Genomic DNA, 25594 nt, shown 5'->3' with positions numbered 1-25594 from the left:
TTAAATGAAATTTTAGAGATTATTACGTGCTTATCTTACTTAAGCCTACACAATTTAACAGCAATTAGTGTCATACTGCTAATTGCCCATCTGAAAAAATAATTAAACTAAATTTTCTATTTGTTGAATAGGTCATGTCACATAATTACTGTATTCACGAAATAAACTGATTTTGCCTCCTACCCAATAATTCGTAATAATTATATTTTTGTATAAGCGTTCGAAATAAATAACTGTATTAAAACGATTTATGGTTTGATTTTATTCACCTTTACTTTCATGTTTTTGAGGAATATGCCTATACATCTTTAATAAACACAGACATTTGCTCACATTTTAAGGGAAGATGGGAAAAATGATAGTTAATCATTATGTTCTTTAAAAAAACAGCGTTTTAAATAAACAAAAGTACTGTAAAACAAAACGAAAAAAGAAACAGGATTTAAAGCAAGAATCGCTAGGTTTATTTATGATTAAATAACAAAGAATGGCTTAAGTTGCTAAATAGGCTATACACTCCGATTCTGAAAATCGCCATATTTGTCATTTTTAGGAGAGAGAGATCTGTTTCTATCTACCCTAACTTATTGATCTTTCATTTAAATTAAAGAAATATCTGTTTGTATGTTTATTTGGTCTTTGGTCGAGAATATTATACATTATTATTACATAAACTGCACAAACTGTATTTAGAGAAAATTAAATGTGTAATAATAATACTTTATTGGTTACACTCTTTGGTTATAAAGAATGATTGTACAATATAAATGTCACTACCATTTATTGTATTCATTCATGCGTGTTGGTTCCGTACTAAGTAACCCTGATTCAACAATACGGAATTTTTGGCGTTGTATTCCATTTTACAGATGACCGCTCTTTTTGAAAAGCATTGGTATCGCAATAATACGCCCTTTGTGCAAGGAATCAACTAGTTCACATGACGTTAGTTTCATGGCTGCGTAGGCCTAGACATTTTATGTTTTTTGACAGTTAATTTGGACTGTAATACGTGTATTGTGTATGATGATGAAGTACGATTGTTAGTCGTGTAGCTTATCGTCGTGTTATAGGATTCAATGTAAGATCAGCAATGATGTCGTCTGTCAACATGGTTAGGTCTACCATATTATTGATATCAATATATATTTGTTGTTTGGCAAGCAGTCAACAGGTAAGATACTACGACAGACAGAAGAAAATTAGAGTAAGATATAGGCCTACAGTAAATGTATTGTATTTTGCAGCGAGTTATCGGTACACATCACGATCTAAGTACCAATTGTGTATAAGCGATATTCAATTCGTTATTTTTACTTGCTCTATTTCTGTGATGGTAGTTAATTGCTTTCTAATATTCTAACAGCAACGAATGTTAACTAATAACCATGCCTTTCTTTTATTGAATAAACTATAAATCATCAATTTATTTCTTCTATTATGACTATTTTTGGAATTGCGTAAGTTTCCACACGGTTTGTCAAAAGTTCGTTCCAGACGCATTTACCGTTTGAAACGCGTTTACAAGTAAACGCATTCACAAAATACAGAAGTAATCTGTTCATACGTCCATTAAACAGAACCGTCGTTTGTCTATGCACAGGCTAAACAAAGTTTGATTCAGGATTACATTTCGAATAGATTTTTTTTTCGAGTTTTCTTTGAATCTTGTGATACAGATAAAAATGCCATATCTTATTGTACTTACAGTATTGTAGGAGTAGGCCTAAATTAAATATGAAAAACTAACTCACATTCATTCGAAACATTCCAATATTAGAAATTTACAATTTGACTAATAGTAAAAAGGTGAAGAAATATTTCAGGAATCGTAAATAGAAATGGAAAACCTGCCTCATAACAATCCCTACACATTGTGACAAGTAGGCTATTTTAAACTATTTTTTAGATATCAAGAGACGATGCTTGTGACTTGAGTGCTCATAGAGAGACAATTGTTCAACCAACGACGGTTGAATACAGATATGCCTTTTCTGCGACAACGATTTCACCGAAGATTCTGTATGCCGATGTTGGTGACCAATTCACCATGTATGCAGATATGTTCAATGAAGAAGTAAGTTTTGATGACTGCTAGAGTTCATTTGGTGTTCAATAATAATAATAACAATATTATTCCTGACGTTTTTATACTCATGACTCCTCTAAAATGGAATCGCTTAGATTAAATACCCCGCTTAATTTAGATTAGATGAGAGATATTTTCCCCTCATTTTCAAAGAATGATGACAATTCATGTTTTGTTTTTTTTTAGGTTCGACAAAAATTGACAGAGGAATATACATCGCTAGGTGCGTCTGATGTTACAGCAATTCGGTTTCTCCAATCAGATCATTCTGAATTCGCCTCTGTCGATTTTGTTGTTAGCTGTGAGAAAAATGTCACTCTTGATGTCATCACAACGTCTATGAGGAACGTTGCGACAAATACAGATTATATCGATCTAGCGAGCTTGGAAGTTTATAAAAATGGTAGGAGTATATTGTAACTAAGCTGTATTGTAATTTGAACTTATTAGCAGCCGATCTAGGATCTTTATTTCTGGCAGATACAAAGAAACCATTTTTATTAAGAAAAAAAAATTAGAAAAACACACAAATCACAAGCATATACTTATTAGGCCTACTCAATCCACTTCCGTTTTTACTAATTAGCTAAAACTTTGTTTTTAGTAATTTATTGTCTACGTCAAGAATTTAAAACCAAGGTTGGAACCTTTACCTGGCCGATCACTCTTGCTGGAACGACCGTTTTTACTGAAGAATCTTGCTCTGAAGAATCAGTAAATGGTAAGAGAATAATCCTTTCAATATAAAACAATATTAAGAAAAAGAAAGGTGCTGCAAAATCCTTGAAGACACCAACCTCCTAAAATGGAATGTTTGATGTTATAATATCTATTTCAGGTGGTAAAGACAAACTGGCTGTGAGGAAGTGTCTGGATTCACTCAGTGGTGCATATTGGGATAGCTTCAAGTGTACAGACTGTGGAGGACCGTCTGCTAGTTATCTGCTACAGCAATTGTATGAAGTAAGTACTCCCTCCTATGAAGTAACTATTACTTTAATCACAATTGCTTGCAGTTATCAATACACAAAAAGAATCAGTCCATAAAGATTTGATTCCAGAGTGGATGTACCTTTTAAAATGTTAACTTCAGAAATTATAAATAAATTAGAAGATTCACCACTTTAAAGTCAATGCACATACATTACTAGCTTTTTATCTAAGTTAATAGTTGATAAATGAGGAGTTGGAAAATAAATTTGCTTGGTTAGCCACCTCATCGATGTTATTGCTTCTGTTATATTATAGTCGCTACCAAATGGAGACAGCATTGAAGAACTTATAAAAGAAGTTGCAAATATAACTGAAAGAACAGACAGTATTCGAGTTGATGGCATAGATGCCGCTGTAAAGATCATCGAGTACATTGTAGAGGAGACACCGGCTTCTTCATTAACCACCGAAGTAAGTAGGAATGGATAACTTACCAAATTAAGTAATAAATTGTTTTACAAAGATACAGAAGAGACGTTTTTCAAACGTTTCCATTTTGATCGGGTACTTGATCGTTATCGGTGTTTGAATTTTTTTTAGATTGCCGATACACTAGTACGTGTAGTGCACAATATACAAATCTTGCCATCGAAAACAATTGCAGAAGCACAGGGCAGTTTTTCTACGTCATCTCGACTCCTTAAAGCTCTCCACAATGTTCTGACATCGATGGAAGTCACTCCTAATGTACAGTTTACGTCACTCCAAGACTCTATTATTGTCTTTGTTGATGAACAAGAGAACTCCGGGCAGGCATCATCAACCTGGGCCCAGTTTGGAGTTCTTGATTCTCCCTCCTCAGACTCTATTACAGCCGGAGGTTTGAAATTGAATTTAAATGAGGCAAGTCCAAGTCCCGTTGGCAACACCATGATGTACGTTCAAAATATGCCAGAAATAGGTATGACTGTATTCTTATAAAATGTATTGTATGTCAAAGTTTCATGGTATTCATATTGGGTTGTAGTACTCTACATTAATAAATACTGCTTTTATATAAACAAATCTATAATATTAATTGGTTTTTAAAATTTCCAGTTAACTATAGAAGAGTTTTCGTACTTCATCAAGATGATGTCCTGTTCCGTTCGGCTGCCGATGAAATCCGACTGTCAGCGGACAATTCCGAATACATACGAGAGATCAATACCCGGATAGTCACAGCAATCGCAACTGGTGATAGCATTGGTAAACCTCAAGTCAATGCCTACTTTAAACCGATTAAGGTACGCTGGAATTTAGTTATTTTATTATTTCAGGATTATATATGCTTCCGTGATGATGATGATGATATATTATATGCATGGTGTAGTAAGTTGTTGTACAGAAAGAATTATTTTAAACAATTGATGAGTGTTTTTAATATTTTACATAGGTAAAGAACAAAACGTTGAATGAAGAATGCCAGACGTGGGACTGGACGAAAGGTGACACAGGTCAGGGTGGATGGAGTGGAGATGGATGTTCAATATCTGTGGAGGGAGAATTCGTTCATTGCTCGTGTAACAGTTATTCAAGCTTCGCCGTAGCCATGGTATGTGAAATAGAGTAATATATATCATACAAGATGATCACATCTTAGAGAAAACATATTTTGTCTTAATTTTTCCCATAAGCAGAGAATCAGTTCCCCATAAGCAGAGACTTCTTTTGTTCCTAAAACTAACCACTTGGCTGGCTTTAGGAAAATATCAAATAGTCGGCAAACTTATTGACCTTTTTGACACTCCAATTTTATAAATACATTATGATCGTTTTATTTAATTGGTTGATTTCTTTATTTTAATTCCAAAAAAAAAAGGATGTGTATGAAGTTCCAATAATCATTCCTCCTGATTACGTCATAAGTAAAGTTGGTAGTGGTATAGCAGCCATCTTACTTCTATTGACGATTTTGATATTCGTTTGTTTGAAGTAAGTGTAATTTATTGTTATATACTGCAGTAAGTAATGTTTTCCATTAGGAGGCTCATTGATAAACGATAATTAGTATATTTCAAATCGGGTATCTCGGAATATATTGGATATCGTCATTAGTCTTGTAGCTGTATTTTGCATTTAATATACGTTATAAAAAAAAGAAGAGTTGTCGTAGTAAGTTTGTCAATTATGAGATCAACAAAGAAAACACTAAACACCACAAAATACAAGGGAAGACAAGAGAAGCAAAATCAGTAATTTTAAAGGTGAATCTAAAAAAAGATCAAAACAAGTTTATAAAATTAAATCTTACTGTAGATCCAATGAAAGAAAACTGTTTAGATATCATTATTTTTTAAATGATAAAAATAAACGGAATTTTCTACATTTTCTTTCATTCGGCTACTCTTTTTTTGTAAATAGGGATTTACGGAACAGCAAACCGCATCAGATTTTAGCCCACCTTTTCTTGGCTCTAGTGATTTGGCACTTATCCTTTGTCATCGGCGTCAGCCTAACCAGATACAGAGAGGCATGCGTGACATTTGGTGTCCTAATGCATTATGGGATTATAGTTTCATTGTGTTGGATGATTGTCGGTGCTATAGACATTTATATAGTTTTTGTAAAGGCAAGGGCATTGCCCGTTAAGAGATTTGTTGTGAAATCGTCCATATTATCTTGGGGTAAGTAACAGATTTATTAAATTCAATATTGTCAAAGAATCAAGTTATTCCGAAATTTAGAAAGGTCCAAATTTGCCAATTTTCGACAAAATCCTAGTAATTATTAATATTTATTTATTAATAATTAATTATTTTGACAAAATCACCCAAAAGATGTTAATGTTATAAAGTAAAACTTACATATTGTCCAAATGGCAAATTCAATGAAATATGTATACGTAGATGGTGTTGTTATGGATCGCATTGAAACTAAGCGATCCACATAATAATGACAAATAAAAAGACATGGATTTAGGAACTTCTTCGTCACATCCACTGTTTTCCTTATTTTATGTATAAATATATCTTTTGCTTATTTTATGTATAAATCTATCTTTTGCTTTTCAGGAATGCCTTTAATCATTGTAGCAATAGTAGCAGCTATTGATCTTGATAATTATCGAGAAGAAGATAAATAGTAAGTGCCAATTGTCATTTCATAAATTGAAACTTTCAGAATTTAAGTTTAGTTAATTATGTTCTGCACGTTGCAGGTACTTAGGCTTCCAGTCTTAGTTGATACAGGTCAAAAATTATACATTTAGGGAGAGAAAGCTTTATAAGTATGATCTTATTTTATTTCTAGCTGCTTTCTTGTGAAACATCCAGCCGTGCCTTTCATCCTCTCACTCGCTGTACCAATATTCGCAGCAGTATGTTCTATTTCTATCGTGTACTATATGGCATGCACAATGCGTGTGCGCATGCTCAATGATAAAATCGAAGATGAAGGTGATCCGATGTTTCGAAAACGTCAACAAGCACGTGTGTTAGTTTTAGCATCAAGTGTAATTGTCATCCTGGGAATTATGACCGCCATCTTCGGATTCATAGCTATATATACCGAAGAAATTGGGACAGAAGTTTTGTTTATGTTGTGCAGTGTTTTAGAAGGAGCCGCTATTTTTGGAACTTGTTGCGTATGGCCTACAGAGGTTCGACATTTGTGGCTGAAGAAATTAGGAGTTTTAAAAAAGAATCCAACAAAACAAGGATTATTCAGGCCTTACTGGTCCCTCTCTAAATGGAATTCAAAGTCTGTTCTTCCAGAAACCGAACCCCAGTTTTTCCTAGACAATTCAACCAATACAAATGGAATAGTAACTCCGCAGAATATTGTCTTAGGAACCTTTCCAAAATCAGAAACTAGTAATTCAACAGAAAGTACGGCATAGGAAACAACTGCTCAAAGTAAGCGCTACACATTTTTCAAAATGCAATTATTATAATGTTATGTTACTATAAGATGATCGAAATTTAACCATTTTCACCCAAAATGAGACATTTTCAAAAATAAATCATTATGCGCTAATATTGGTAAAGTATTATGCACTTTAAATGGCCAAATTTCGACCCTTTTATTTTTTGACATTTGGTTACTATATTATCATAATGTGACATGCGCACAGTTAGATAGTATGTTCTGCGAATGTTACCTCAATCTATATTTTAGACAGTCGATATTTTATCCATTTTTCGAAAAAAATCCATGTAGGCCTACTATGGTAAAGGAAATTTTCCCGAAAAATGGCAACATTTTGACAATTTTTTGACATAACTGGTTACTATATTATCATAATGTGACATGCGTAGAATCACATAATATGTTGTGCGCATGTTACAGGGTTATTTTCGAAAAATGGCCAATTTTCGACCCTTTGATTTTTTGACATAACTGGTTATTATATCATAATTAATTAACATTCTCTGCGCATGTCAATTATGCTATAGTAACTAGTTTTATCGAAAATAAAAAATATAGTAACCAGTTATATAAAACAAGGCCAACAGCCATAAGTCGCGTGCTCTCAGAAAAAAATGAACTTTCAAAAAGTAATGTACTTTAAAACTTTTCTGTACATCAAAACAGTTCAAAAAGTACAGAAAAGCGATAAAACGCATAGTGATACCGGACCGACAGACAGACCGACCGACATAGTGAACTATTGAGTCGCGTCCACGCGACTAAAAATAAAAAGGTCGACATTTGGTAATTTTTCGAAAATTATTATTATTATTATTATTATTATAATAATTAAAATGCACAAATATATAATGTCGAATATATATACATATGAGACAGGTGATTGAAACAAAATGGAACTTATTTGCTATTATTATGATAATTCTTTTATATATCATATAAACATTTAGTGACGTATTTACGAACAAATTACCACACTGTATAAATATAATTTATTTTATGATTTAAAATTAAACATAATTTGTGTAAAAATATACTGCACAACTATTAATTGTAAAATAAATTAAGAAATTTGCTCTTTCTTATAATTTTAAACTATAAGTGTTTTTAGGTTTTACTTAGCTTTCTTTTACTTTATATTAAAAATAATTCCATCAAGTATGTCATGGAACAGTGTACGAACAAATTTTATTTTAAAACTACATTTCCTATGCAAATCTAATACTATATTATATAGCAATATTTTATTGCAATTAATAATAAAATTGTAAATAGCTAGCAATTATATTGATTTATTTTAGTAAACTTTGTTTTATAAAATACACCATAGCATTTTATTAATGATTATGTACAGGGAAATTTTGGAAAAATGGCAAATTTTCGACCCTTTTATTTTTTTTTACATAACTGGTTACTATATCGTAATTAACATGCGCAGATTCTAATAATGTGTTCTGCGCATGTTAACTATGCTATAATAACTAGTTTTATCGAAAAAGGTAACCATTTATATCAAAAAACAAAAATGTCGAAATTTGGGCATTTTTCGAAAAAAAATTCAAAAAATGCCCAAAATATGCACTTTTCAAAATAATATTATTATGCAATATTTTTACTATATATGCGCATATAGTGCTTTATCATCATCTTATAGACATATAGTAACCATTTATATCAAAAGGTCGAAATTTGGGCATTTTTCGAAAAAATCCATGTACTATAGTACAGGGATTTTTCCCAAAAATGCCCAAAATATGCACTTTGTAAAATAATATTATTATGCAATATTTTTACTATATATGCGCATATAGTGCTTTATCATCATCTTATAGACATAAAGTAACCATTTATATCAAAAAACAAAAATGTCGAAATTTGGGCATTTTTCGAAAAAATTCCCTGTACTATAGTACAGGGATTTTTTCCAAAAATCCCCAACATATGCACTTTTAAAAATACTATTATTATGCAATAATTTTACTATATATGCGAATCTTATAGACGTCCGTATAGTAACCATTTATATCAAAAAATAAAAAGGTCGAAATTTTGGCATTTTCAGAAAAATCCCTGTACAGGGATTTTTTCCAAAAATGTCACTTTTCAAAATTCTATTATTATGCAATAATTTTACTATATATGAGCATATAGTGCGTTATCATCATCTTATAGACGTATAGTAACCATTTATATCAAAAAATAAAAAGGTCGATATTTGGACATTTTTCGAAAAAATCCCTGTACTATAGTACAGGGATTTTTTCCAAAAATGCCCAAAATTTGCACTTTTTAAAATACTATTATTATGCAATAATTTTACTATATATGCGCAGATAGTGCGTTATCATCATCTTATAGACGTATAGAAACCATTTATATAAAAAAATTAAAAGATCGAAATTTGGGCATTTTTCGAAAAAATCCATGTACTATAGTACAGGGATTTTTTCCAAAAATGCCCAAAATATGCACTTTTCAAAATACTATTATTATGCAATAATTTTACTATATATGCGCAGACAGTGCGTTATCATCATCATATAGACGTATAGAAACCATTTATATCAAAAAATAAAAAGGTCGAAATTTGGGCATTTTTCGAAAAAATTCCTGTACTATAGTACAGGGATTTTTCCAAAAATGCCCAAAATATGCACTTTTCAAAATACTATTATTATGCAATAATTTTACTATATATGCGCAGACAGTGCGTTATCATAATCTTATAGACGTATAGAAACCAATTATATCAAAAAATAAAAAGATCGAAATTTGGGAATTTTTGGAAAAAATCCCTGTACTATTATAGTACAGGGATTTTTTCCAAAAATGCCCAAAATATGCACTTTTCAAAATACTATTATTATGCAATAATTTTACTATATATGCGCAGACAGTGCGTTATCATCATCTTATAGACGTATAGAAACCATTTATATCAAAAAATAAAAAGGTCAAAATTTGGGCATTTTTCGAAAAAATCCCTGTACTATAGTACAGGGATTTTTTCCAAAAATGCCCAAAATATGCACTTTTCAAAATACTATTATTATGCAATAATTTTACTATATATGCGCAGACAGTGCGTTATCATCATCTTATAGACGTATAGAAACCATTTATATCAAAAAATAAAAAGGTCGAAATTTGGGCATTTTTCGAAAAAATCCCTGTACTATTTAGTACAGGGATTTTTTCCAAAAATGCCCAAAATATGCACTTTTCAAAATACTATTATTATGCAATAATTTTACTATATATGCGCAGACAGTGCGTTATCATCATCTTATAGACGTATAGAAACCATTTATATCAAAAAATAAAAAGGTCGAAATTTGGGCATTTTTCGAAAAAATCCCTGTACAGGGATTTTTTCCAAAAATGCCCAAAATATGCACTTTTCAAAATACTATTATTATGCAATAATTTTACTATATATGCGCAGACAGTGCGTTATCATCATCTTATAGACGTATAGAAACCATTTATATCAAAAAATAAAAAGATTGAAATTTGGGCATTTTTGGAAAAAATGCCTGTACTATAGTACAGGGATTTTTTCGAAAAATGCCCAAAATATGCACTTTTCAAAATACTATTATTATGCAATAATTTTACTATATATGCGCAGACAGGCCGTTATCATCATCTTATAGACGTATAGAAACCATTTATATCAAAAAATAAAAAGATTAAAATTTGGGCATTTTTCGAAAAAATCCCTGTACTATAGTACAGGCATTTTTTCCAAAAATGCCCAAAATATGCACTTTTCAAAATAATATTATTATGCAATATTTTTACTATATATGCGCATATAGTGCTTTATCATCATCTTATAGACGTATAGTAACCATTTATATCAAAAAATAAAAAGGTCGAAATTTGGGCATTTTTGGAAAAAATCCCTGTACGACCAAAATATGCACTTTTCAAAATACTATTATTATGCAATAAGTTTACTATATATGCGCAGACAGTGCGTTATCATCATCTTATAGACGTATAGAAACCATTTATATCAAAAAATAAAAAGGTCGAAATTTGGGCATTTTTCGAAAAAATCCCTGTACTATAGTACAGGGATTTTTTTCCAAAAATGTCCAAAATATGCACTTTTCAAAATAATATTATTATGCAATATTTTTACTATATATGCGCATATAGTGCTTTATCATCATCTTATAGACGTATAGTAACCATTTATATCAAAAAATAAAAAGGTCGAAATTTGGGCATTTTTCGAAAAAATCCCTGTACTATTATAGTACAGGGATTTTTCCAAAAATGCCCAAAATATGCACTTTTCAAAATACTATTATTATGCAATAATTTTACTATATATGCGCAGACAGTGCGTTATCATCATCTTATAGACGTATAGAAACCATTTATATCAAAAAATAAAAAGGTCGAAATTTGGGCATTTTTCGAAAAAATCCCTGTACTATAGTACCAAAAATGCCCAAAATATGCACTTTTCAAAATAATATTATTATGCAATATTTTTACTATATATGCGCATATAGTGCTTTATCATCATCTTATAGACGTATAGTAACCATTTATATCAAAAAATAAAAAGGTCGAAATTTGGGCATTTTCGAAAAAATCCCTGTACTATAGTACAGGGATTTTTTCCAAAAATGCCCAAAATATGCACTTTTCAAAATAATATTATTATGCAATATTTTTACTATATATGCGCATATAGTGCTTTATCATCATCTTATAGACGTATAGTAACCATTTATATCAAAAAATAAAAAGGTCGAAATTTGGGCATTTTTCGAAAAAATCCCTGTACAGGGATTTTTTCCAAAAATGCCCAAAATATGCACTTTTCAAAATACTATTATTATGCAATAATTTTACTATATATGCGCAGACAGTGCGTTATCATCATCTTATAGACGTATAGAAACCATTATATTAAAAAATAAAAAGGTCGAAATTTGGGCATTTTTCGAAAAATCCCTGTACTATAGTAGAGGGATTTTTTCCAAAAATGCCCAAAATATGCACTTTTCAAAATACTATTATTATGCAATAATTTTACTATATATGCGCAGACAGTGCGTTATCATCATCTTATAGACGTATAGAAACCATTTATATCAAAAAATAAAAAGGTCGAAATTTGGGCATTTTTCGAAAAAATCCCTGTACTATTATAGTACAGGGATTTTTTTCGAAAAATTCCCAAATTTCGACCTTTTTATAGTACAGGGATTTTTTCCAAAAATGCCCAAAATATGCACTTTTCAAAATACTATTATTATGCAATAATTTTACTATATATGCGCAGACAGTGCGTTATCATCATCTTATAGACGTATAGTAACCATTTATATCAAAAAATAAAAAGGTCGAAATTTGGGCATTTTCGAAAAAATCCCTGTACTATAGTACAGGGATTTTTTCCAAAAATGCCCAAAATATTCACTTTTCAAAATACTATTATTATGCAATAATTTTACTATATATGCGCAGACAGTGCGTTATCATCATCTTATAGACGTATAGAAACCATTTATATCAAAAAATAAAAAGATCGAAATTTGGGCATTTTCAGAAAATTCCATTTACTATATAGTACAGGTATTTTTTCCAAAAAAAGCCCCAAAATATGCACTTTTCAAAATAATATTATTATGCAATATTTTTACTATATATGCGCATATAGTGCGTTATCATCATCTTATAGACGTATAAAAACCATTTATATAAAAAGATCGAAATTTGGGCATTTTTCTAAAAAATCCATGTACTATAGTACAGGGATTTTCCCAAAATTGCCCAAAATGTGCACTTTTCAAAATAATATAATTATGCAATATTTTTACTATATATGCACATATATTGCTTTAACATCATCTTATAGACGTATAGTAACCATTTATATCAAAAAATAAAAAGGTCGAACTTTGGGCATTTTTTGAAAAAATCCCTGTGCTATAGTACAGGGATTTTTTCCAAAAATGCCCAAAATATGCACTTTTCAAAATACTATTATTATGCAATAATTTTACTATATAGGCGCAGACAGTGCGTTATCATCATCTTATAGACGTATAGAAACCATTTATATCAAAAAATAAAAAGGTCGAAATTTGGGCATTTTTGGAAAAAATCCCTGTACTATAGTAGAGGGATTTTTTCCAAAAATGCCCAAAATATGCACTTTTCAAAATACTATTATTATGCAATAATTTTACTATATATGCGCAGACAGTGCGTTATCATCATCTTATAGACGTATAGAAACCAATTATATCAAAAAATAAAAAGGTCGAAATTTGGGCATTTTTCGAAAAAATCCCTGTACTATAGTACAGGGATTTTTTCCAAAAATGCCCAAAATATGCACTTTTCAAAATACTATTATTATGCAATAATTTTACTATATATGCGCAGACAGTGCGTTATCATCATCTTATATACGTATAGAAACCATTTATATCAAAAAATAAAAAGATCGAAATTTGGGCATTTTTCGAAAAAATCCCTGTACTATAGTAGAGGGATTTTTTCCAAAAATGCCCAAAATATGCACTTTTCAAAATACTATTATTATGCAATAATTTTACTATATATGCGCAGACAGTGCGTTATCATCATCTTATAGACGTATAGAAACCAATTATATCAAAAAATAAAAAGGTCGAAATTTGGGCATTTTCGAAAAAATCCCTGTACTATAGTACAGGGATTTTTTCCAAAAATGCCCAAAATATGCACTTTTCAAAATACTATTATTATGCAATAATTTTACTATATATGCGCAGACAGTGCGTTATCATCATCTTATATACGTATAGAAACCAATTATATCAAAAAATAAAAAGATCGAAATTTGGGCATTTTTCGAAAAAATCCCTGTACTATAGTACAGGGATTTTTTCCAAAAATGCCCAAAATATGCACTTTTCAAAATACTATTATTATGCAATAATTTTACTGTATATGCGCAGACAGTGCGTTATAATCATCTTATAGACGTATAGTAACCATTTATATCAAAAAATAAAAAGGTCGAAATTTGGGCATTTTCGAAAAAATCCCTGTACTATAGTACAGGGATTTTTTCCAAAAATGCCCAAAATATGCACTTTTCAAAATACTATTATTATGCAATAATTTTACTATATATGCGTAGACAGTGCGTTATCATCATCTTATAGACGTATAGAAACCATTTATATCAAAAAATAAAAAGATCGAAATTTGGGCATTTTTCGAAAAAATCCCTGTACTATAGTACAGGGATTTTTTCCCAAAATTCCCAAAATATGCACTTTTGAAAATACTATTATTATGCAATAATTTTACTATATATGCGCATATAGTGTGTTATCATCATCTTATAGACGTATAGTAACCATTTATATAATAAAAAGGTCGAAATTTGGGCATTTTTCGAAAAATGTACAGGGATTTTTTTTCCAAAAATGCCAAAAATATGCACTTTTCAAAATACTATTATGCAATAATTTTACTATATATGCGCATATAGTGCGTTATCATCATCTTATAGACGTATAGTAACCATTTATATAAAAAAATAAAATTGTCGAAATTTGGCAATTTTTGGAAAAATCCCTGTAATTTTCGAAAAATGGCCAATTTTCGACTCTTTGATTTTTTTACATAACTGGTTACAATATCATAATTAACATGCGCAGAGTCTAATAATGTGTTTTGCGCATGTCAATTATGCTATAGTAACTAGTTTTATCGAAAATAAAAAGGTCGAAATTTGGCAATTTTTGGAAATATAAAGGTCGTAAATCACCCAAAATGAGGACTTTTAACAATTCAATTAATATGCACAAATATATAAGGTCGAATATATATACATATGAGACAGGTGATTGAAACAAAATGGAACTTATTTGCTATTATTATAATTCTTTTATATATCATATAAACATTTAGTGATGTATTTACAAACAAATTACCACACTGTATAAATATAATTTATTTTATGATTTAAAATTAAACATAATTTGTGTAAAAATATACTGGAATGTCTTCACAACTATTGATTGTAAAATAAATTATGAAATTTGCTCTTTCTTATAATATTAAACTATTAAAGTGTTTTTAGGCTTCATTTAGCTTTCTTTTACTTTATATTAACATTATCTATATCATGGAATAGTGTACAAAAAATTGAATTTTATTTTAAAACTACATTTCTTATGCAAATCTAATACTATATACAACATTTTATTGCAATTAATAATAAAATTGTAAATAGCTAGCAATTATATTGATCTATTTAGTAAGCATTGTTTTATAAAATATACCATACCATTATATTAATAATGATTATGTTAATCTTTGGTTTAAACATTTTTAGTTATAAAATCTTAAATTGCACAATTTATTCAGTTATTACAAATTAAATTATTCTTTTTATAGTTTCAGTAAAAATAAACATACTGCTTTATATCAAAATATGTGTTCTGTAGTGTTTTACTTAAGACTTCTGTCATGCTGTTTCAAACTGAATATATTAATATCATTTGCACTGATGAAGGGCTAGTGTTCCCTGAAAGCTCTACTAATTTTTCTGGCTGTTTTATTTTATCGTTGTGATTTAGCTTTTTGCTTAATATATTTTATATCTCCATTAAGATCCAGCCACTAATACCCATAGCATTGTCATTATTTTCAGTAATTTGCCTTTGGATTGATAGTAACATATATAGTAATATACCGAACACGGTCCAAGGATTCAAGGTGATTATATTATTTGTGAGAGCCATATCCCATAATAGGATGATAACTTGCATTATTTTGTTGAATGGTTTGATTAAGATCATTCAAGGTCTCACTTTTCATACTCACAGGTCTCTGTTTCAAGATAGATTTCGGTTTTTTCGTAGCGTTGGGGCTGGCCATCTCTTCCTCAATCGGGATATGTCTCGACGGAGGAGGGATAGAGGTCATGTAACCACTTGCATCACCATTAGATGCTACGGACGTCTTTCTGCTAGAAGGCATGCTCAGAATATTTTCACCTGAACTCTGCGGTAATTTTTCCGTTCGCCGACCGAAAAATTTATTTTCAGAAGTCGGTTGTGGTGAAGATTGAGGACTTCTTACTTGAGATATTTTCTTACGTCTTTTTGGAATGACGTCACTTTCCGGGGGTTGATCGTATTTGTTGTCGACTTGCGCTTGAATGTACTGCGAAATTAGTGTCGTGATTTCAGAGCCTTGTTCCGTTTCAAGCCGCGTAACCTTTTGTACCATAAGATTACCACATTTAACGTCAACGAACCATTTATTTTGCGCAGAACGTAACCTGCGCGTTGAAACGATCTCAGTAAACGGATGTTTTAGAATGCAGTCCTGTAAGAATAATCATTGTTGCATTTAATTTTAAAATTTTTAATGTTTTTTTGGTTTATACAAAATAGCCTTCAGAAATATGGTATGTACTCATTCTAGCTATATATAGATAGCCTTACCTTTGTTTTCTTATCCAGTAAAAATATACCATAATTACTGACGGCCAGAACACAACTTTCATGAACCACAGCACCAGAAACACTCTACAGGAAAACAGCACAAAATATATTTAGTCAAAATGTTGGTATGAACTATCAAAATATGGATTTTCAGAAATAAATTTATAAGTTTCAATATTCTTAAATGTGTACATAATTGCATCTTGATTTTCTTATGATATTATAGCATAAGTATTATAAAAATATAAGATAGTTGAAATTCAATCCCTGAGATATATATAGAACAGGGATTAATAAAAAAAATTTGGACTAAATGCAATTAATATGCGCTAATATTGATCAGCAATTGCTGGATGGATCACCCTCATTAAATATGGTTCAAATAAATAAATAAATAAATTAGTATATAAGCATGTATACTGCATTATCATCACATTACTATGTTGAATGACCAAATTATTTTGAATAACAGGAGGGTCAAAATTTGAAAATTTTCGACCAAATCCCTTACCTGAGCATATGGATTTGTAAAAAAATCACCCAAAATGAGGACTTTTCCAAATTCAATATTATGCACATTATTGCTGTATTATGGTTTCATATGACCAATTTATGTTGAATAATAGAGTTCTGTCTACACTATCAAACTTGACAAAAAAATGTGATGCCATATATAATAATAATAGTTCATTCTTATATAGCGCATATAAGCAAGCTCTCAATGCGCTGATGTCATATCACTACCATATTTGGGCACATCACACTTTTTTTGTCAAACTAGTTTGATAGTGTAGACAGAGAGTCAAAGTTGAATTGTACCTTAATAACAAAGAGATTGGATCCAGTCATTGGTAATTTCTCCACATGTTCAATAAAAGCCATCATCGCCTCTTCCTTTGACAAATGCTTCATTGTCTGCAACCTCTCGTCGACGGCATTCAGCCACTGTTGTTTTTTGCCAGCATCAACAATCACGGTGGGTATTAAGTTTGTTAGGTCACGACTATATGATGAGACAAATACATTTAGATATTACATGCATATTAAATATTGAAATTGATGAGTGATTTGATCTAGTACCAGCACAATATCTTAAGCTGTGTCTACACTATCAAAATTTATGTGACAACAAAATGTGATGTGCCCATGGACATGGTGATTTCATACGACTACCACATTTTTTTTGTTACATAAAGTTTTATAGTGTAGATAGAGGAGCTTTAGAACCACTCAATAAAATTACCATATTTGGAAAAAATAATTGAATGGTAAATGTAAATAAACATTAATTAATTAAAACAAATATGTTGAGTAAACTAAAGTAAACTTGAGTAACTAAATTAAAATGTTTGAAGTCAATGGATTACACCAAATGGGTAAACATTCTAAACAGGTATACTCACATGATTGGTACATCAACTTTGTCGTCTGCTCTGTGCTGTAACGCTGCTAATTGGATGATCAGCCATTTATTGTCAGGTGATATGCTGTTGTAATCACCCTCTGCTGGTATACTGTGTAAATATTCTGGTCGCATCTATAAATTAAAAAAAACAACACAGTTTAGATTAGTTTACAGTCATCCATTTTCACAGTCCAAAAAAATTGAAAATCTCTGATCGAAGGTATAAATCAATAATATTTTACCTGGTTAAAAAGTACAACAGCATGAAGTGAGCTTTGTATTTTGATTGGACGATACCATAAGACTTTCTTGAAGATGAACGAGTACTCAACTTTCTGGCAATCAAAGTGAGTGATGACATCCATTATGTAATCTTTATGTTTCAGAGGAACAATCTGGTTATCTGCAGAAAAATAAATAAAAATTACATTATATACTTTCGGCAAAAACTGTTGGGCAGAAAAAAATATTTTTTTAATGCATTTTAAAGAGTTTGAAACCTTTTTGAAAGTGTTTCCAGATTATGGAGGGATGCCTAAACATATATATATATATATATATGAAGGGCTAGAGTTGCCTGTAAGCTCTGCAAATTTTTCTGGATGTTTTACTTTATCGTTTTGATTTAGCTTTTTGCTTATTTTGTATCTCCATTGAGATCCAGCCACTGATACCCACAGAATTGTCATTTTTTCAATATTTTTTTTTATTTCCTCATATTTCTTCCCTGTCATTTCATTATATTACAATAAACATTTATTTCTTTCATTTCTCGATATCATGTACAAAAGTTATAAATGGAAGAGCCAAAACACTGTAAGTTAAAAATGGTTGAAAATAATCAACCAAAACTTGTATCAGGTGAGCCAGATAAAGTTGATGAAACCTTACTTTTTTCCACAATTGCATAGATACTGTATTCTTCTATTTCTTCACTTTCTACAATGTTCAACTCTTGGCAGATATCTTCTATGACGTCCATCATCGTTGTTCCAGCCATCACCTTCTTTGTGATTGTCATATTGCCGGGGAAGTAGAACATTTGACGCTTTGTCATACGGCCCTCCTATAACAAAACAAAACAACTTGTTATATCCATATATTAAGGGACATTTTTGTCTATATATTTATATATTTTTGTACCTTTTTTATGTGTTTATATTGATTGTGTTTAAAAAAAATATAATTCTATTCTTTGTAAGTTTTTATATGGTGCCCTACAAAGAACAGAGCGTCTAACAATACTAGCATTATTACTTAAAAAGAAAAGTTTTAAGTTGACAATTAAATAGATAAATATAATGATAGTGTTATATATTTATTTATTTTTGTACCTTTATATGTGTTTATATTGATTGTATTTTAAAAAAATATTATGATAGCCTAATATATTTATATATGTACTTGAATTGAATCAAGGGGTTTTACTGTATTTACAACAAAATTGTGCGACATTTCAAAATATTTAAATGGAATTTTCGTATTATAAATGAATCAATTATTATTATTACTACTAGAGGAGCAAAAAAATGAGTAGAGTGGAGGACGAATGTTATGAGAGATCTGCCTTAACATGTCTTTGACTGATAAAAGTCATTTGTGGTGTTTCTTGCTTGTAAATATGTACATTAATTCCTTTTCTGTAAACATAATTTACTACTTCTTAAACGTACAATCACGTTCTTTATCTCCAGATAAAGAGGTGGAATTCTTCGCCCTCCAGCTTTGTATCCTCGAATGATGTTCATTTTACACGTCATCGCTAAATTCTGGAACGTCTGCCGTTGTTCATCGTCCGGATGCGGGGATGACAGATACTCGTAGAGGTACGGTTTGAGAAGGTTAGTCGGCTGGAAGTAGGACGAGAAGAAGACAAACATCCGCCAACCACATACGCAACTTTTTCTGAAATTAAATTATGGATAATCTGTGAATCGATGAAGGTACAGAATATTTCTACAAGATTATATTCTATTGAATATGGTTTCTGTTGTGTACTAACACCATTTAAGATGGAATATCCGAACGATAAAAGCACAACAAAAAAGGTGAGTTGGAGCTTAGTCGTTCTCCATCTTCCTCGTATCCGGGCCTTTATTAATTCTCCGCAACACTATATATAGAGGGCTCCAAACCCAATTACAATCAGTACAGTACAAGTATAGTATATTTCTGATGAGGATGAATTGAAATAAAACTTAAAACACAAGAAAGTAAAAATACTATAACAGTTGGTTTAAAAAGACTTACTGTTTAGCGCCATGATTTGCTGTGGTTTGTTTGATCAAATGACAGAATATTTCATCCACTAACTCTGGATACTGAACACATGTCTAAAAAGAGAGGAAATTCATTGTCATTTGCATATAAAAATATACATAGAAATTATGTTTGCTCTGAGATATACAAAAACAGATAAATGAAAAACTAACAAAAACAATTACAAAGTGTCACATCACTCTCGTACGGTATACTGACAAGCATTCAGTGCCCAAATGGCAGCTGGATAAAAGCTGTTATGAAACCTGTACGAGAGATGATGGACCTGTAACTTCTACCGCTACATAACACCTCATTTACATTATGCTTGGGATGAGTAGAATCTTGCAATATAGAATGAAATAAAATAAATAGCGGTTGTAAAGTAAAGTGTTTACAATTTTGTTTAATTCTTTTTTTTTATAAATGTTTCTGTGAAATAGATTTTCAATGTTTACCTTGAGAATAAAGTGTACACAGTTAAGATATGCCTTTTCCTTTGGTGTTTTGTCTTTGATTTGTACGGGATAATCACCCATCACCTGCATAAGTGCTACAGAATATAGAACCAATGAAATTACATAATAATTTAAATATTCAACAATTATGGAAATTAGACCAAACTAAAATAAAATTAGGATTCTCAGTACTCAGGAATAATTAATATGCAGACAGCTTACACAAAAGGAAAAAAAAGATTGTTTTGTGTTTCAAAAACTTTGTTACTTACCAAGGAAACATTCCAACGCAGCTTTGTTGACCTCTGACCCTGACAGTTTCAATAACGAAACTTGCAGGGGTGAGTTTGAGAAACATATTAATTCTTCATACTCCTCAATTGAGCGTTGTGTTTGTTTACTCTCTGAAATAAATAAAGTACAAAACTTAGTTCAACTTGGTAAAATGATTACTCACTGTCTCTTTTTCAACCATTCTCATTGAACGATCTGTTAAATTTAGATGCCTAACTAAATGACATATGGATGATTATATAAATGATGAAAAATTTGATTAAAAACAATAAAAACCTACTTTTCCCTTTAAATGGTTTTTTGATGAAGCGCAGAGAGCCGCTTATAGAACCGTTTCTCTTCCTCTGCATTTCATAACTAAAAACAATGAACAAGTTCCATTTGTTAAAGGAAAAATAAAAGGATTTATTCAATAGAGTTTAGATTATTTATTTAAATTTCCTCTGCTTCCATTAGCGCTGCTTCTGTTCATTCTTGTGTTTTATACCGATTTGTTATTTCTATATTCATATTATAATTGTATTTATATATTTCTTTATATTATGCCTGTGATTTATTGAAAATTGTATCCCAAACTCAGCTGTAGATTTATTGGTATACATAAGCTGTCCAAGATGTTTATTCATATGTAAAATTACTTTGGTATTTATAACATTGTAAATTCCTCGGTAAACATAAAATATGAAATAGTTTAAGGTCAACAAGAAACTTACTCCGAGTGCGACTCCCTAAAATGTCTCATTGCAAACTCCAACATCGAGAATTTACCACTACTGACCGCAATTTCTTGAATAATATTCTAAAGAAAATCAATCACAAATACATATAAATACAATGTCAATCAATCAATCTCTTTTATTCATCTCATAAAAAAAAAACAATACACATAATAAAAAGGAGCAAAACAAATTTAAAAAGATGAAAGGGAACTCTAGGAACCCCAATGGGCTTGTGATAGGAGGCCCACTAAAAACTAGTTACATTAAGATTATAAATAAATAAATAAATAGCCTGTATAGACGAATAGACCATGACAGGATCAACAGCGCATTGTTAAGGAATACCATTGTCAGGATAACCACATTCCAGGTGAATTGTCGACTAAAAAATTATTATTATTTTACTACATTTATTCAATAAAATGTTATCATGTCTATCTCTCAGTACAATTGAGTGTAAATTTAATTGTAATATGCTTATTTACAAACATAAATATGTCAACTTTATTCATTATACTGTTTTTTCTACAAAATAAATTGCTTACCTGCATTTTCATAGGAATACCAAGAAGATCACGAGAAATTTCCTAAATTAATTAGAACAATAAAGAAGGAGTTATGAAATTAGTATGAAACAACACAGACATAATAATAAGTACCAACTACCTATGGACAGATAAAACATTATAATACCAGATACCACACACCTACAGGACCAATTTCAAGCCTCCATCAAACCACCAATCTAATATTTACATCTAATGAAACCTATCAACACTACCACTCAAGTTGTTGGCCCACTCTAAAAATAAATAAATAGCAGTCAAGCCTATCTAAGGAAACAACCACAAACCTGACACATACTATATAATATATCAGAACAAACACACATACATACAACTTTCTAATAATAGCAGTATATTGTATCGAACAAGAAACAACTTAAAATCGAATATATAGTACAATCCCTCCTTTTGAACATCCCCTATAAAAAGAAGAAACCCATATTTAGGAGAAACCCTATTAAAGAGACACCTCTATTAAAGAGAAACCCCCCTATTAACGAATGAGGGGGAATATATATGCCAAAATGTATTAAGTTCACATTTTGTTGGATACTGAAGGGGACTCCTTCCTACTATATAAAAATACTACTCTAGTTGTAGACAATATACCCTAAAAATAAATGAAGCCTACCTTAAAGCAATCTAACAGTGTTGCTCCTCATACATATTTATCAGATATACTATTCTACTTGCCAACTACTTAATAAATACATAACTGGTTATAAGTAGGTCAGTTGAGGTTTTTTTGTAGGCCGTTGGATTAGCAGTGACCACTTCCTAAGGTCACAGAACCACCTACAAGTCCACTTAAGTGCCCTTAATCCAGGGCAGGAACATATCTACTCTAGGCCTATTGAGAGTAGACGATACTTTTGTATGCTTATGTGACACTTAACACTTAAGGTAATTGAGATATGACAATTGTGGAGTTCCTCTTAACATCCTACTGCGTCAAATTGATCAAGGATAAGGAATGTTGTGAAGGGGATTAAATACACTATCATCTATATTCTGTTGCGCCCAACTGAGATCATATCCTGACTAGGGAATGGCAATACATTTTTTCCTAATTTTCCAATAGTCTATTAACTGTACACTAAACAACCACAACAAATATATCCTACAAATATAAGATAAAACCAGATACCTGCGGGAACTGAGGTTCCCATTTGTGTGAAGTTTAATTAAAGATGTATTGTCCCCTTGAAAAAATAATTATTATTAATTTTTTGAATATGCCATTTTAATGTCACATAATAGTTATCTAATTTGACCAAAAATTAGATCCAAAAAAAATGTATATACCTGAAAAATTGTAATTTAAAGCAAAAAATAGTCAAATTGGCTGCCAGCCAATGGATTTTTGGTTGAATTTAACCATTTGTTTTATAAGTGAAAACATTGTTTTTTCGGGGTTTTTTTCTATTCAAAGTCTGTTTTAATTAATCTTCATTTTTTATGTTATCTAAATCTAATAATATTGGTTTGTGTTTATTTATTGGTTTGAACCTGTAGGTTCGCTGCATGGCATATTGCATATTAGAAGATCAAATGATAATATATGGACACCAACGGTATTTGTCAATTATTTGTTAACTCAAAGGGATTGTAAGGAGATACAGGATGTATTAGAGTTACAATGCAGTACATTCATAGAAATATAACTGTTATGCTATTTTCCTATTGTTACAAAATATTTAATAGATTGAATAATCCATAAATTCTAACCACTAAATATTCTAGTAATTCTTGTAAATTTCTGTTAGATTATTATTGCAATACATTATTTAACTATGTAACACCTAATATAATCAAAGTAATCTTTGCAAGATAGACTAACTGTAATCCAATAAAAAAAAAGCATACCTTTGTGTTGCGTTGAGCATCTGGACCAGAAGCTGGCACCACATATTCACTTGGGAAGCTTCCAGTCTTTCCATGCAACATTCCATAAAGCCAATCTGAAAATAAATTTAAAGCATAGATTGGCTAAAAAGGCTAATTATTGCTATAGTAGAATTCTCCTTCCTGGGAAATTCATATTCAGGGGAAACTTTGCCATAAAACAAACAAATAAAAATATCTTTTAATATTAAAATCAACCACCACTTTCACTTTCCTGTGAAATGAATGACAAATATGTTTGAACACTACAGCCAACCCCTATTCATGGGAAACCCCTATTAAGGGAACACTTGTTGGGTCCTGAATGTTTAATGGGAGTTCTACTGTAAAGATATTTGAATAAAAAGAACCAATTGATTACTTAACCCTACGCTAACAGAAAAACATAACTTTAACTTAAATGTACAGTATAATAGCACCACAAATAACAAAGCATTCACAGTATTAGAAGAATATACAAACATAAATGAGTAAGATTTAATGCCAAAAAATCATCAGAATTTTTAATTGTTAACCTCAGAGAAGAGTGAAATTCTTCCCTGTTAACATTTTTACTTTCTAACTTTAATAACAACACAGGCCATTGCAAGATATTCAATATAAAACAAATATCAAATATACATAGCACCAAATATTCATATTTATACACATAGATAAGCTATAAAAAAAATTAGCATTGACATAAATCAACATTAATATCCCACAATGCAACAGACTATTCAATACCACAATGCAACAGACATATATCCCATAATCCAACAACTACTGTAACAAAACATCTAAGGATAATTCACACCAAGACAACCCCAAATATTAAAACAACAACAGTTGGATTTATCCAAGAAAATACAGAAACCTTGTTTAATGAAATATTGTCGGAAGCCCTGATTACGAAGTCGTAAGCGATGTCCACCTGCAGCAAAGATTGAGGGCAGTATAAAGATAATAAATTTGGTGTTATGAAATAATATATTAAAAATGTATACATTAATACCAATTGTACTTTTATTAAATCAAAATAAATTGTATATATACCGGAGTTTAAGCTCTGACCAACACCAGCAAGTTTGATAATGTCCCCTTTATGGAAGCTCAGAAGGGTAGATTCTTGCGTAATGTAGTCTTTTACTGCCCTCACATGTTGCGAGTCTCGTTCAAGATCAATAATGTATGCCTCTATCATAGATTTAATTTGGGCAGCCTAAAATAAAAGAATTTTATAATAATTGAATAATTGAAATATTCATTCATTTGTTTAATTATTAAAAATACAATAGACCCAATGCATGAATACATTGTCATTGTTAGTGGAATATTTTTAAATATTTGGGTACATTAAAATGTTGAAATGTTTACCCTATTTGTGTAGAGTGGTATAACCATGTCGTTTGAAAGATGAATTCGAAGGGTACCATTCTGTGTGACTTTTAGCTCCACAATCTCTGAAAACCTAAAAATAACAAAATTAGTCTGTCTTTAGTAGTTGCATGTGGTTGAATAGTTTTGGTTAAAATGGGAATAATTGTTTAAGTTAATGAGTCAAAGTCATAGATAGATAGGCAAGTCATTTAGCAA

The 25594-nt window shown here is 30.5% G+C and overlaps 2 protein-coding genes across 7 annotated transcripts in view; one reads left to right on the top strand and one right to left on the bottom strand.

Moving 5' to 3' along the window:
• Positions 1-751: 751 nt before the first annotated feature.
• Positions 752-25594, top strand: part of LOC144840243 (adhesion G-protein coupled receptor G4-like) — a 58371-nt gene continuing 33528 nt past the window's right edge. Inside the window, exons 1-14 of one of the 2 annotated variants that reach the window (XM_078695997.1) lie at positions 752-1174; positions 1910-2077; positions 2276-2492; positions 2694-2810; positions 2928-3052; positions 3338-3493; positions 3623-3983; positions 4121-4308; positions 4458-4616; positions 4884-4996; positions 5426-5688; positions 6076-6145; positions 6314-7183; positions 14776-15008. In XM_078695997.1, coding sequence (XP_078552123.1) covers positions 1094-1174; positions 1910-2077; positions 2276-2492; positions 2694-2810; positions 2928-3052; positions 3338-3493; positions 3623-3983; positions 4121-4308; positions 4458-4616; positions 4884-4996; positions 5426-5688; positions 6076-6145; positions 6314-6902 — 2607 coding nt within the window. In that variant the 5' untranslated portion in view covers positions 752-1093 and the 3' untranslated portion in view covers positions 6903-7183; positions 14776-15008. Of the gene's footprint in view, positions 1175-1909; positions 2078-2275; positions 2493-2693; positions 2811-2927; positions 3053-3337; positions 3494-3622; positions 3984-4120; positions 4309-4457; positions 4617-4883; positions 4997-5425; positions 5689-6075; positions 6146-6313; positions 7707-14775; positions 15009-25594 lie in introns of those variants that run through there. The other variant, XM_078695996.1, reaches the window with a different exon arrangement.
• The window catches only part of LOC144840242 (unconventional myosin-XV-like), a 33333-nt gene continuing 22792 nt past the window's right edge, over positions 15054-25594 (bottom strand). For 4 of the 5 annotated variants that reach the window (XM_078695991.1, XM_078695993.1, XM_078695995.1 and 1 more), the window contains 17 exons: positions 25376-25469; positions 25055-25220; positions 24876-24932; positions 23981-24075; positions 22094-22135; positions 21543-21628; positions 21110-21186; positions 20808-20939; positions 20536-20630; positions 20069-20151; positions 19492-19723; positions 18710-18884; positions 18061-18221; positions 17817-17950; positions 17233-17416; positions 16414-16497; positions 15054-16294 (listed from right to left, as the gene is read on the bottom strand). In XM_078695991.1, coding sequence (XP_078552117.1) covers positions 15689-16294; positions 16414-16497; positions 17233-17416; positions 17817-17950; positions 18061-18221; positions 18710-18884; positions 19492-19723; positions 20069-20151; positions 20536-20630; positions 20808-20939; positions 21110-21186; positions 21543-21628; positions 22094-22135; positions 23981-24075; positions 24876-24932; positions 25055-25220; positions 25376-25469 — 2503 coding nt within the window. In that variant the 3' untranslated portion in view covers positions 15054-15688. The remainder of the gene's footprint in view (positions 16295-16413; positions 16498-17232; positions 17417-17816; positions 17951-18060; positions 18222-18709; positions 18885-19491; positions 19724-20068; positions 20152-20535; positions 20631-20807; positions 20940-21109; positions 21187-21542; positions 21629-22093; positions 22136-23980; positions 24076-24875; positions 24933-25054; positions 25221-25375; positions 25470-25594) is intronic. The other variant, XM_078695992.1, reaches the window with a different exon arrangement.

The sequence above is a fragment of the Antedon bifida genome, chromosome 4 (genome assembly GCF_963402885.1).
Source record: "Antedon bifida chromosome 4, ecAntBifi1.1, whole genome shotgun sequence".
Taxonomy (NCBI): Eukaryota; Metazoa; Echinodermata; class Crinoidea; order Comatulida; family Antedonidae; genus Antedon; species Antedon bifida.
The sequence above is the reverse complement of the archived record's forward strand: the minus strand, read 5'-3'. Positions and strand labels throughout refer to the sequence as shown.